Source organism: Pristiophorus japonicus, chromosome 1 (assembly GCF_044704955.1).
Source record: "Pristiophorus japonicus isolate sPriJap1 chromosome 1, sPriJap1.hap1, whole genome shotgun sequence".
Lineage (NCBI taxonomy): Eukaryota > Metazoa > Chordata > Chondrichthyes > Pristiophoridae > Pristiophorus > Pristiophorus japonicus.
Window position 1 is genome coordinate 66,294,042 of NC_091977.1, and position 14,622 is coordinate 66,308,663.

The window sequence follows — 14,622 nt, forward strand, 5'->3', positions numbered from 1 at the left end:
GCTACAATTCAAAAATTCTTCATTGGCGGTAAAGTGCTTTGCGACGTCCTGGGGTCGTGAAAGGCATGATATAAATGGAAATCTCACTTTTACTTTCAATTTATTTTTAGATATAATTGCTACAAGTACAGAATATGAGGTAAATTTTACAAATGGCTACTTTCTGGACAGAACTTTGATCAATGGGAGCGCTTATTAAGATTTTGTGTGAAGAAGTGACGTCCGGTCTTGCACGATTTCCAATCCAATGATTTTAATTGGATTCATTCACCACCCAGCCCATATTCCAAATATGGGTAAAACCGCACTGAGTCATAGGGGAAGGAATTCCGGCCTTTTTCGCCTCTCATTAACGTCCGGGAGGGGGGTGTGCAAACGACTTATCCCCCGGGCGTGGCACTGCTAACTACTCCCGCGAAATTCCACAGGGGTTTTGTGCAGAACCGCAATAGCTTCAGGGAGCGCTTACCGGAGCAAAAATTAAAGGGGAGGTCGGAAATTGAAAAAATAAAATGGACGACTTACTGGTCACGGCCAGCTTCCTGCTCAATTGCGGGGTCTGTGCCCTGATCTTGTAGCCCGGTACTGTGCTTGTGTGCCAGGCTGCTGCCACGGCACCCCTCTCCCTAGTGGTACAGGGATGGCCCCGTTTCTCAGCCACAGAGTCCCCTTTAATGAAAGGGAGGTTCCTATCTACATGGCAGCATTATGCGTTCTACCGCGTAGCACTGCACCCCTCGTGGAGTCCTTCCACCCTGCTCGCACCCCACAGCGCATGTGGAGCGCCATATTTTGTGCTCCACTTGCTCTTGCCGGCGCTAACCCGAATATAGGTCGTGGGGCGGGACTTCCATGCCTGCCGCAGGAACTCCCGCCTTGCAGCTTGGGGGGGGGGGGCGGTACGCAATTTTACGTCCTTAGAATTTATCGCATGGGTTACACGTCCAAACTGTTCATATACAATGTGATTATTTTACTATAATTATCTCAGGAGGGGAACAGCACAGATTCACCAGAATGATCCGAGGGCTTAAAAGGTTAAATTATGAGAACAGCTTGGATACAATTGGCTTGTATTCCCTTGAGTTTAGAATGTTGTGAGGTAATCTGATTGAGGTCTTTAAAATGATGAAGGCATTGGGTAGGGTAGATACAGAGAAGCTAGTTCCTCTGGTGGGGGAAGCCAGAACAAGGGGGCATAATAAAGTTAGAGCTAGGCCACTTAGGAGTGAAATTAAAAAGCACGTCAGACAGCCAATGTGGTATTTTTGAACTGTAGTCACTGCTGTAATGTAGGGAAATGCAGCAGCCATTTATGCACAAGTACCTTGGCAGCACCATATCAAGTGATGGGTCCTTGGACAAGGAGATTGATGCAAGGATCTGTAAAGCCAGCCAGGCACTTGGTCGTTTGCGCACCAAGGTGTTGAGTCACCACCACATCCGACTGTCAACTAAACTATTGGTGTATAGAGCAGTCGTTCTCTCATCTCTCCTTTATGGATGTGAGACCTGGACACCCTACAGGCGTCACATCACAAAGTTGGAAGCTTTCCACATGCGCAGTCTCAGATCTATACACCACATACGCTGGCAAGACCGGGTGTCAAACTTTGAGGTTCTGGAGAGAGCACAATCAACTAGCATCGAGGTGATGATCATGCGAGCCCAGTTCCGGTGGGCTGGACATGTCATCCGCATGGATGAGTCAAGGATCCCTCATCAGCTTCTTCACGGCGAGCTCTGTGAAGGTCGAAGACACCAGGGGCGCCCCCACAAGCGCGACAAAGATTTGCATCAAGGCTAACCTCCAGTACTGTGGCATCCGACCAAAGGACCTCGAGAATCCAGCAGCTAATAAAATCCAGTGGCGAACCCTCACGAGGACTGCCTGCCAGACCTTCGAAGAAAGCCGATGTCAATGCCTGCGGGACACTAGAGTTAGACGACATCAGGTGGCAGTACTGTCAGCATCAGGCACATCGAACTTCCCTTGTCCGACGTGCAAGAGACTATGTGCATCCAGAATTGGCCTATACAGCCACTTGAAGACACATGCCATTGATGATTAGCACAACAACGTCTTTGTTGGATACGACAGACTACCAAGAGTCTCATAAACAGAAACAAGGTAAATGACAAGATAATCTGTTTTATTGATATTGTTTGAGGGATACCGGGTAGAACTCCCTGCTCATCTTTGAATAGCACCATGAGATCTTTTATGTCTACCCGAGAGAGCAGATATGGTCTCGGTTTAACACCTCGTTTCATCCGAAAGACAGCACCTCCAACAATGCAGCGCTCCCTCAGTACTGTACTGATTTGTCTAGGCTGCCACTTCAGTGTAGTACTGAGGGAGTGCTAAACTGTTGGAGGTGCCAATAAGGTGAAGTGTCTTGGAATATTTTACTATGTCAAAGATGCTATATAAATGCAAGTTGTTGTTATGAGGTCTATTTGAAAGTGGAAATCTCCAGATTGATTTTGTTCATTGCTGATTTTGAAATAATTCCCATGCCAACTGAAAAATAAATTCATCTTTGTAATACTCCTATCTATTTATACACAGAGAGTGATATGGAAGAAAGCAAGAATTTTTAATGTCTCCTGAATATCCCACATCTTATAGCCAATGAATTACATTTGTAAATGCATGGAATCCCACCATGGCAAGTTGTGAAACTGAATCTAAAAAGTCTGGATATGTGTGGACGAGCACCAGAAAATGACTGTTAAGGCTCTTGAATTATCATTAAAAAAACAACTGATTTACTGATGTTCTTCACCTTCAGGTAGGCACCTGTCACTCCTACATGTGACTCCAGTCCCAGGCTATGTGGTTGAGTCTTAATGCCCTAAGGGATGGGCAATCAATGCTGCCTTGTCAGCATTGTCCACATCCCAAGAACATTGGCCTGGAATTTGCGGTCCGGATGATGGTGAGCTGGCAGCGTTTGCCGTCATTCTGCGTTGAAACTGACCACAACTTTGGGATTTGGCTCGTGGGCATGGGGACATCCTGAAGTTGCGATCTGTCATTCATTGCTCTTCCACAGACTGCGCTGTGCCTGCCCGCTCCCCGCCACAGAGCCGGCAATCATTCAAATCAGACAAAGGCTTTGACTCTTCCACAGTAATACCATAGTGAAATTCCCCACTAAAAGTTAGACCTAATTTTTAAAAAAAGCTTTTTCATCTGTAATTCAGGTTTGCCTTTTCCCCATGTGAGAGCCCTAATCTTTGTTTTGCTCTCTATTTTAATTTTAAGAGCTAACTCATTTCCTTGTTCGCTGTCTGAGAGAATTCCTCATTTTGATTGGCTGCTTAGACAGCTTGTTGACATCATAGCTGCTCGCACTAGGGGATCCCCACTATACTCCGTTGATTTGAACTACGCGTCAGAAAACCCAAACTTGTCAACACAAAGATCTTTGTGCGAAGCTTACTGCGGGGCCAGTGGCGAATGCATTTGTTTCGTCACGGACGGAAAATTCTGAGACTATTTTCATAAAGAAATGCAGCAGCCGATCTGTGCACAGTAAGGTCTCAAAAACAGCAAAAGAGATAATCTGTTCTTGGTTGAAGGAGGAATCTACAATTTTGGAGTTTGGACTTAAGCCAATCATAACAGAAAAACAATTTCCCAGATATTGGACTAAAGTTCAAGAATTTCAGTTAACAGGAGGCGTGATTGTGAGTTAATATATCCCTATTAATATCAAAAGCTCTGAATTATACATCTTGGCTAGAATTTTTATTGGAGGCAGGTAGGGAGTGGGGTGACGGGGGCGCGGGGGGCATGCTGGAATGCTGATAGGAAACCCCGGAGAATGGATTCCCCTCAGGCCCTGCTGTGAAATTCGATTTAAATCATTTTTTTATCTCTCTCCTGCCAAATTGAGAGGCTGGCTGACTGCTGGGGAGCAGAGCGTCGGAAGGCTGGGATCATTAGAGGGGGTCGGGGGCCAGGACCGTCGGAGGGGTTGGTTGTTAAGGATGTTCGTGGGGGGGGAGGGGAGGGGGTTGTGGTTGCAAGGTTGGAACGGTGGGGTCGGAGATCAGGGTGGGGATTTGGAGATCGGAGGCCGGGCGGAGGAGATCGGAGGCCAGGCGGAGGGGGAGGGATTAGAAGCCATGGTGAGGGGGTAGGTCGTTGTGGGAGGGGGGTGTCTGACCATGGGAGGTTGGTGAGGCAAGAAAACTGGATTCAGCAGATCAGTGGAAAGGCACTTACCTCCTGGATCCAGAAGTCCTCACCTTACTTTAGCTACAGGGATCCCCTTGGCCTGGGCCACCCACAATTAAATTTAAAATGGAGCTTTAACATGAGGTACGCAGCCTTGTTATAATATTGAAAGTGCCAACCTGCCTCCTTCAAGCGGGCTCACTGCCCGCCCCCTACCCCGACTCTGTTAAAATCGGAAGTGGGAGGGTTGGGGATGTGATTCAGATTTTTAATACTTTAATATTGCACCTGACCCCAACACACCTGTTTTTTGAGTTTCCCCCCTTGTTTCAATCACTAGGTAAGAATTTTGAGAAAGAACTTTTAAGGAATAACTGATCTTCATTAAATGTATTAATAATTCACCTTACAACTTGCAGTGAATGAGCACTCCTGTGGATCGACAGTGTTACAGCCTTATCTCCAACCCATGGTCCCTTCGAGCACAGCTTCCTGCAGCAGTGTGCGTTCAGTAAATTTACCCTAGGGCCCACAGCTAATTGGGCCAGCTGGAAAAAAGCCACCTTTAACGAGAATTGCTCTCGTCAGTTATTTATTTACTTTTTTATTTTATTTATTCGCAGGATGTGGGCATCACCGGCAAGGCCGGCATTTATTGTCCATCCCTAATTGCCCTAGAGAAGGTGGTGGTGAGTTGCCTTATTTAACTCCCGCAGTCCGTATGGTGACGGTACTTCCACAGTGCTGTTAGGTGGGGAGTTCCAGGATTTTGACCCAGTGGTGATGAAAGAAAGGCGATATAGTTCCAAGTCAGAATAGTGTTGGAGGAATTGAAGGTGGTGGGGTTTCCATGAGCCTGCTGCCCTTGTCCTTTTAGGTGGTAGAGGTCGCGGGTTGGGAGGTGCTGTTGAAGCAGCCTTAGCGATTGCTGCAATGCATCTTGTTGACGGTACACACTGCATCCACGGTGCGCTGGTGGTGGAGGGAGTGAATGTTTAAGCTGGTGGATGGGGTGCCAATCAAGCGGACTGCTTTGTCCTGGATGGTGTTGAGCTTCTGAGTGTTGTTGGAGCTGCACTCTTCCAGGCAAGTGGAGAGTATTCCATCACACTCCTGATTTGTGCCTTGTTGATGGTGGAAAGGCTGTGGGGAGTCAGGAGGTGAGACACTCGCCGCAGAATACCCAGCCTATGTCCTGCTCTTATAGCCACAGTATTTATGGCTTGTCCAGTTAAGTTTCTGATCAATGGTGAACCCCAGGATGTTGATGTTGGGGGATTCGATGATGGTAATGCTGTGGAATGTCAAAGGGAGATGGTGGTTAGACTTTTTTTGTTGGAAATGGTAATTGCCTGGCACTTGTGTGGCACGAATGTTACTTGCCACTTATCAGCCTAAGCCTGAAAGTTGTCCAGGTCTTGCTACATACGGGTATGGACTGCTTCATTTTCTGAGGAGTTGCGAATGGCACTGAAAACTGCAGTCCCCACTTCTGACCTTATGATGGAGGAAGGTCATTGTTGAAGCAGCTGAAGATGGTTGGGCGTAGGACACTGCCCTGAGGAACTCCTGCAGTGATGTCCTGAGGCTGGGATGATCAGCCTCCAACAACCATAACCACCTTCCTTTGTGCTAGGTATGTCTCTAGCTAGTGAAGACTTATTCCAGTTGACTTCAATTTTACTAGGGCTCCTTGATGCCACACTCGGTCAAATGCTGCCTTGATGTCAAGGGCAATCACTCTCGCCTCTTACTTACACTGGACTGACATTTGTATAGAACTGCTCGAGCACAATGTGATCGTAACAAGGATGCTCTTGAACCTTCACAATTTGAATGAGCTGCGTACAAAAACAATAATAGAAGTTAACATAGCAAGAACTGAGCGGAGCAGTGAGTTAGCAAATTGTGTTTTTACCCCTGGCAGTGGGAGCTGAATCTGAATTCAGTTTAAACTAGGATCTTCCTCTTGCTATTAGCTATAAGGATCTTGCATGAATGGGTTTGGATTGTCTTAATCCAGTTCCAGGTGGATGTGGAGCCCTAAATACAACATCAATTTGGTTCCAACTGGCACAAAATTGCTAGGTTCAGTCAGAATTACCATGAGGCATTACATGAATAGACTGGAGAAGCTGGGGTCATTTTCTTTAGAGCAGAGAAGGCTAAAAGGATTTGATAGAGGTGTTTAGAATTGTGAAGTGTTTAGATAGAGTAAATAAAGAGAAGCTGTTTCCAATGGCTGAAGGTCAATAACGAGAGGGCACAGATTTGGGGTGTTTGGCAAAAGAATCAGAGGCAACATGAGAAAAAGCTTTTTTATGCAACGAGTGGTTAAGATTTGGAATGCACTGCCTGATAGGGTGGTGGATACAGATTCAATATGAAGGGACCACAGTGGAATTCAGTTCCTCAGACTAAGGAAAGGAAAAATCTGCAAGAGCTCCTAATCCTGATCGCTATCCAGTTGGAAGTGGATGTGTGTACTGGGCTTGGATAAGTTCAGGCATGTGATACATCCACGGTTGAATGTCCATACCAACATTCACTATCTCGGTTCACACATGTAGAATGGTCACTTGAGAAAGTCCTGGAAAGCTGGTCTGGCTCATGAATCAGCATGCTTAGGAGAAATGGGTTTGGGGAGAAAGTTGGAGGAAAAGTTGAGCAGTTGGGGATATAGGAGGCCAGTGTTAAATGATCTTCCTTGAATAATGACCATGGACCCTCTACTTAGTTGTGTCCTGGAATGGGAAAAATTCCAAAGGTGAGTGAGTTCACAGAATTCTAAGATAACACACGGCATTGGTGTAAGGCCAGTAACATCAAACATGGCAGGGTGAAAAAAGCGAATGAGTCAGGTGGAATGGAATTGGTTGAATACATTGGGCTGATTTATCATTATATAGTTTACCACAAAGCATCATCATTATATTTATTATTAACTGTACGGCCTTATTGTCTTAAGAAAGCCTTTCCTCGGCTCTCATTCACTGAGCTGGGTATGATTGATTAATACTAAATGCCTTCCTTTCATTTGTTGTACTATTTCTATGCAATGACAGTAATCTGCTGGAATACTCATTATTATACACCTCCTGTCTGGGTCATAACATCACCGCTGTATTGTTCCTAGTTAATGTTAACTTCCCCCCATCTTCAGCAGGTAATTTCAGGCAACCAGTTACGTGATCGATAATTGTGTCTACCCTATCAACATTTAATGTAGAGAGTTATTAGCTTTGCCCTCTCAGTCCTTGGGTCAGCACCATTCTCACTACTGATTTCATTTAGTACCTGTAGTGCCATCCTGTGCAGATAAAATGCAGACCTCTTGTCAGAAAGAGTAATCTAGCCATCGAAAGCAGTCCAGTTGAATGTATGTTAATACTGTTTTATCCAACACTAATGAGATAATGTGTGGAGGAACTCAACATGAACACAAAATGTAGAAGCAGCAGCAGAGCTGCTGAGCGACTCAGCTTCCACACACTGATGGAGAGTCCTGCTGAAGACTTTATTGATGCCATCTTCTATGAAACTAGATTTTTCAGACTTTCTTTTTCTTCCCTGCTTGCAGACACGAGCTGACTCGTTTCTCCCACTGCTTTTACATCCAGCAGATTGTGCTCTAGGTTGTTTCTAGAACAAAGGCCCTTTTATGTGGACAGGCCGTTAGCCTGACTCACAGTCCCTAGGCAGAGGCCCGGCTAGAATCATCGAATCATAGAAAAATTACGACACCAAAGTAGGCCAATCAGCCCATCGTGTCTGTGCCGGCCTAAAGAGAGCTACCCAGCGAAGAGGTGATCGCCATTCCGTTCCCCTTGGATGAGTGGCCCAGTGCACCCATTAATATGGATTCTGAGAGACTTCCATTGCTCTTTATTCAAATTAGTATTGAAATAATAATTTGGTACCAGGCTGGGAAGCTGGGCAAAATGTTAACCAGTTGTACTTCTGCTGACTGACAACTTAAGCAGCTCCATTCAGTGCAAGTATTTATCTTCCTTCCTTCTTTAAAGGTGATGACTGAGAGTAGGATTCAGTTCCGTGGCTGACAGTAGCTCTATGGTACCTCGCTCTTGTGAAAATCCAGACAGTGAGTGTCTGCAAGCTATTTAACTACGAGGGGCACCACAGCTGAGCTTATCTTCACCTGCATTTTCCAGAAGAACTCACTTGATGGTGATCAGAAATAGGAACGATGTCTGATTTTTTTTGGCCCTTCAGAAACCAGTAATGCTGAGGGTATAAGGGTGATTCAATTATCTGGTGTTCCTCGTGAGGGGCAACTCTCATGGGGGGGGAGTGCATTCTGGAAATTTTCTGGCTCATAGTCAGTGATTTTCGGTCCATTAAAATGAATGACTGGAACGTCATAGAATCTTACAGCATAGAAGGAGGCCATTCGGCCCATCGTGTCTATGCTGTCTCTTTGAAAGAGTTACCTAATTAGCCCCACTCCCCAGCTCTTTTCCTGTAGCCCTGTACATTTTTCCTTTTTAAATATTTATCCAATTTCCTTTTGAAAGTTGTTACTGAATCTACTTCCATCACCCTTTCAGGTAGTGCATTCCAGATCATCTCAACTTGATGCACACAAAAAATTTGCTTCATCTTTCCCTCGTTCTTTTGCCAATTATCTGAAATCTGTGTCCCCTGGTTACAGACCCTCCCACCAGTGGAAACAGTTTCTCCTTATTTGCTCTATCAAATGTTGTGATCTAGATCCTAGCAATTTTCCAAGATGCATTGCCTGTGAGATCTGTTCCTCGTTAGCTGCACCAGAATGTGGAATTCTGTCATCTGACCATGGACCAGCGATAGATGCTGGGATTTATACAGCTTCGTACCACAAAACACAATCCATTTACTTGCTGAACCATCCGAGATAAGCAAGATGTTCAACTTTGGTAGAAACCAATATGGATCAGCAGATGTTAATTTCTACATGAGAGAGGAGAGAAAATGTCGATCGAACACGTTGCTGGTGTATTTTCCCTCAACAGCCATTAACATACCCAGGAGAGGCATTTATCATCAGTGCTGTCAATGCGATATAATCCCCGTTGTTCCCCTTTCTGCTTAGATATTATGGGGCTTTAACTGTCGACCTGAGTAAAAAGTTAGTCATTTGTTGATCATTTGCTGAGGGCATTGCTAAATGTGAGGACTGAGAACAATTGTTGTAAATCTTTTTCTATGTGTATGTCCGTGTCTGTCTATCCCTGTACTACACCACTGTCCCTTTGGCCTGCAAGCAGATATGTTCACAGTGTAGAAGAGCTATCTGCAGACTTCTGTAGATGTGCAGAGCTATCCTTTCCCCAGATACTCCTTTGCTTGCTTTTAGCCCAATGAATTAATCGGGCGGAATCAGTAAATGGCATTTGAAATTTGAGTCTGCAGAAGCATATTTCCTTGTGTCCGTGTCTGTTCCAATTTGTCTGTGCCACTCCTAAACTGTCTCCTGTGAATCTCTGCTATACTAAACTCTCTGAGGGCTTTGCGGAGAATCCTCGATTAAGCTGCCAAAAGAGGGCAAAATTGAATGCTCGGGTCATAGGAATCAGTGCTTGCAGTTTTCTACAAAGACAGAACAGGGCAAATGTTCTGTCCTCCTTTCATGATGTAACAATGGGCAAATAAAACCAGTGATCAAACTCAAAGTGATTCTAATCGGATATTTGAACGGAATCTGCCTTTACACCACTCAGTTATGTCTGAATGGTTTAATTCTACTAAAGTGTTACTTTTTTTAAGGGCAATTGTGACATTATTGCTGCAGAATCCTTTTTTTTTACAGAAAACCAAATGGTGGGGCTCAAATCGGCAGGTTTTTTTTTGCCAGTAATGTGAACTATTTAATTCAAAGAGTGGGATAAAAAGAGTTTTAGTCCAAGCATCAATCGCACGTTAATATGCAGCAAAAGATCTGCTTTACTAAACCTATTAATAATTGGACCCAATATTTATTAGCTTTTGTGACAGTAGATTGAGAATTTGTATCCTTCCGATGGCTCGACAAAGGACAAAGTAAGGTAATATGCTGATAGTACATTAACAATTTAGTCATTATGCACATATTGTCCCAGCTAGCACATCATCAATAAACCTCGGCAAAGCTTCCAGCAGCCCAGGCAATCATTACTAGTCATCACATTAGTAATTGCTTCACTTGCCATCCTATTAACTTGGCAAGTGGATTGTTCATTGTACTGTGTCCTGCAGATACTGGTAATGTAGGCTGGTATCTGGTGAGACTAGTCAATGCCAAGCACAGCAGTGAGACACCAGCACAGGCCAAGTACCAGCGAAGCTAGAAACCCAAGTTCATGTAAAGCCATACCAGCTCGTGCCAGCTCTGCTATCGTGCCCAGAACTCCAGTGTGCCTCAAGCTTTTGTGAAATAAAAAGGGAAAAAATGGTAAATGCTGGAAACAGGCATAATCTGTAGAGAAAAGGCAGTTTATGACATCTCGATGAGCACCCCTTCATAACAGCAGGCATATCTAGTGTATATCCCTTTATAACCGGTATCTCGAGTATGTATCCCTTGATAACAACATCTTGCATAATCCCTGCATAATAACAGGCAACACGGGTATGCATTAAAATAGAAAATGCTGGAAATCTCAGCAGGTCATGCAGCATCTGTGGAGAGAGAAACAGTTAACGTTTCAGGTCGATGAGCCTTCATCAGAACTGGCGAATGTTCGAAATGAACAGATTCTTAAGGAGGACTGAAAGGGGGAGGGGAGGAAAGATGATACAAAGATGGGTGGGAAAGCAGATTGTGAGGAGGACACAAAAAATCTGCAAAGGGATATAGACAAGCTAAGTGAGTGGGCAAAAAATTAGCAAATGGAGTATAATGTGGGAATATGTGAGGTTATTCACTTTGGTAGAAAAAATAGAAAAGCAAATTATAATTTAAATGGAGAAAAATTGCAAAATGCTGCAGTACAGATGGACCTGGGGATCCTTGTGCATGAAACACAAAAAAGTTAGTATGCAGGTACAGCAAGTAATCAGGAAAGCAAATGGAATGTTGGCCTTTATTGCAAGGGGGATAGAGTATAAAGCAGAGAAGTCCTGCTACAACTGTACACGGAATTGGTGAGGCCACACCTAGAGTACTGCGTACAGTTTTGGTCTTCGTATTTAAGGAAGGATATGTTTGCATTGGAGGCTGTTCAGAGAAGGTTCACTAGCTTGATTCCGGAGATGAGGGAGTTGACTTATGAAAATAGGTTGAATAGGTTGGGCCTATACTCATTGGAGTTCAGAAGAATGAGAGGTGATCTTATCGAAACATATAAGATAATGAGGGGGCTCGACAAGGTGGATGCAGAGAGGATATTTCCACATAGGGGAAACTAAAACTAGGGGACATAGTCTCAGAATAAGGGGCCGCCCATTTAAAACTGAGATGAGGAGGGATTTCTTCTCTCAGAGGGTTGTAAATCTATGGAATTCTCTGCCCCAGAAAGCTGTGGAGGCTGAGTCATTGAATATATTTAAGGCGGAGATAGACAGATTTTTGAGCGGTAAGGGAATAAAGCATCATGGGGAGCGGGCAGGGAAGTGGAGCTGAGTCCATGATCAGATCAGCCATGATCTTATTAATTGGCGGAGCAGGCTCGAAGGGCCAGGTGGTCTACTCCTGCTCCTGCTCCTATGTTAACTGTTCTTATGTTAAGAACAAAAGGGAAGGTCTGTGATAGGGTGGAAGACAGGAGAGAGATTTGAGAGACAAAAGGGATGATGGGCCGACTTGAGATGGTAATGGCAGAAGTTAGAAAAAGATTATTTGAGATAGGGTGTGAATGGCAGGATAATTACCAGCTGACATGGGAAACAGAGACAAAAATAATTACATGAGATTGGGGGTGGTTTTAAAAAAAGGAGAGGGAGCAAAATATGGGCAGTGGTTATGGTCTGAAATTGTTGAACTCGAGCTCCTTAAGAATCTGTGCATTTCGGACATTCAGACGAAGGGTCATCAACCTAAAACGTTAACTCTGTTTCTCTCTCCACAGATGCTGCCTGACCTGCTGAGATTTCCAGCATTTTCTGTTTTTATTTCAGATTCCAGCATCTGCAGTATTTTGCTTTTGTATGGGTGTGCATTCCTTGTTAACAACAGGCATTTTGAGTGTGTGTACCCTTCATAACAACAGGCATTTTGAGTGTGTGTACCCTTCATAACAACAGGCGTCTCGGGTGTGTATCCTTCATAACAACAGGCGTTTTGAGTGTGTACCCCTTGATACCAACAGGTGTCTCTGGTGTATACCCCTTGAAAACAACAGACATTTCGGGTGTGTACCCCTTGAAAACAACAGACTTTTTGGGTGTGTACCCCTTGAAAACAACAGGCGTCTCAGGTGTGTACCCTTTCACCACAACAGGCATGTCAGGTGTGTACCCCTTCATAACAACAGATATCTCAGTTGTGTACCCCATCATAACAACAGGCATCTCAAGTGTGCACCCCTTAGTAACAACTGGCGTCTCCGGTGAGTACCCCTTTATAACAACAGGCGTGCCTAACTATCTCCCCTCTGTCTATAGTCTCACTGTATCCCCTCTGTCTATAGTTTACCTATATCCCCTCTACCTATATTCTCACTGTACGCACTCTGTCTGTAGTCTAACGGTACTCACTCTGTCTATAGTCTCACTGTGTCCCCTCAGTCTGCAGTCTCACTATAACCCCCTCATCATGGCAACACATCAGTAGAGCTTGCCTGATATTTCACCTCTCTACAGTGAGTACCTAGTGTCAGTCTCAATGATAAGTCAATGAATCACGGGTGATCCTGAAATAAGAGACCACCTGCCTGGAGAGACCACCTGACGTCAGTCCCAGAGATTGTCATTAGAGGCAGCTTTCACAGTGTTGCTGGTGTGGCCAACCTGATTACAGCAGGAGACGCAGGTATAATGTCAGATACGTATGTAAGACCTTGTCTCAGCCTCTTACATTTTGTCTTGTTTTTCAGGTCGCGATTTGGCCGGCACGACTCTTCCTGGCTACCCTCCGCATGTGCCCCCCGCTGCACAGGGCAGTTACCCACCCCCAACACTGACAGGAATGGTGCCCGGTGAGTGTGAGATCCAGTGTTTGGAGCAGAGCGCTGGGTTTAATGGAACTCTCTGAAATGTTTCAGTTTCTGTGTGTTTCACTGGAGAGAAGGATCTCTGTTACAGTCACTGGCTGAAAAAAGCAGTGGAAGAAGGAGCTAAGACACTGGTCTCATTAACCTCTATACAGTTAGACACTTCTCCACAGGGATAAAACACTTAGATACATCTCTAATATTTCTTCTTTCACTTAACTGTCAGATTTACTAATCTCCTGGGACGTTCAACATACTGTGACAGAAAAGGGTTTGGTGTTCAAGATAGTGATGTGGGTAGAAAATCTAGTCATTAAACAGGACTCAGAAGCCCAGCTGTCCTTTAAGAAGACCGGTAATTTGTTTTTAATGAAAACATGCATTTTATTTTTAAATGACCCTTAACAAATTAGTTTCCAGCGCTATTTATTAATGATATGACTCAGTATTACATGAACAATAATAAGCCAAACACTGCAGTTTACTGACAGACTGCAAAGCCGGCGGCTGCAGCCAAGTGCCAAGTTTTAAGTTCAATGTTTGCCATTTGATAACACTGACAGTAGTGGTTTAGAACTGGAAGAGATCAAAAAGATGTGCATGTTATGTTGGTTTGCTTCCTCAGAAAGCATACATTTTATTTCATAAAATCCTAATGAAAGATTCCTGCGTTGTTTAATTCATTCGTACTAAGCTAACTGTCAAAACCATAACCGTGGATAACAGTAAATAAGATTCACGTAAACTTTATTGCTGAAAGTGTCTGCTCAGTGAGTGAAGCCTCCACTGTTCAGTGTTGCTTCATCTTTCCACACTGGGGAGGTTGTAAATTGGCAGAGATGAGAGATCAGTGGCTGAGATCGGTGGAGAAACAGACTCGTTCCAACAGACAGAAAATGAGGTTTCCTTGCTCTTATTGTAACTGCTCCATTTAATTTGATTTGCAGAATTTCAGATGCAAGCTACACAAGTAGCTTTACGAAGATAGTCCAGCAGACTCTCTCTCTCTCTCTTCTCATATTTCCCTGTATGTGTGTCTCTCTCTGTCTCTTTCTTTCTCTCTTGCAGAATGATCATATAATTGGCAAATGAACTTTAACACAGACAAGTGTGAGGTATTACATTTGGAAAGAAATACAAGGAGGTCACATATTACTTAGAAAATAAGAATCTGAGTGGGATAGAGGAACAAAGGATCTGGGAGTACAAATACGCAAATCACTAAAAGTAGCGGCACGGGTTAATTCAGCCATAAAACAAGCAAACCAAGTGCTAAAATGGATAGAATTGAAAAATAGAGAAGCT

General features: G+C 44.2%; 1 protein-coding gene across 1 annotated transcript in view; it reads left to right on the plus strand.

Moving 5' to 3' along the window:
• The window catches only part of pax5 (paired box 5), a 314,658-nt gene that overhangs the window by 248,437 nt on the left and 51,599 nt on the right, over positions 1 to 14,622 (plus strand). Inside the window, exon 8 of the mRNA XM_070900982.1 lies at positions 13,201 to 13,302. Coding sequence (XP_070757083.1) covers positions 13,201 to 13,302 — 102 coding nt within the window. The remainder of the gene's footprint in view (positions 1 to 13,200; positions 13,303 to 14,622) is intronic.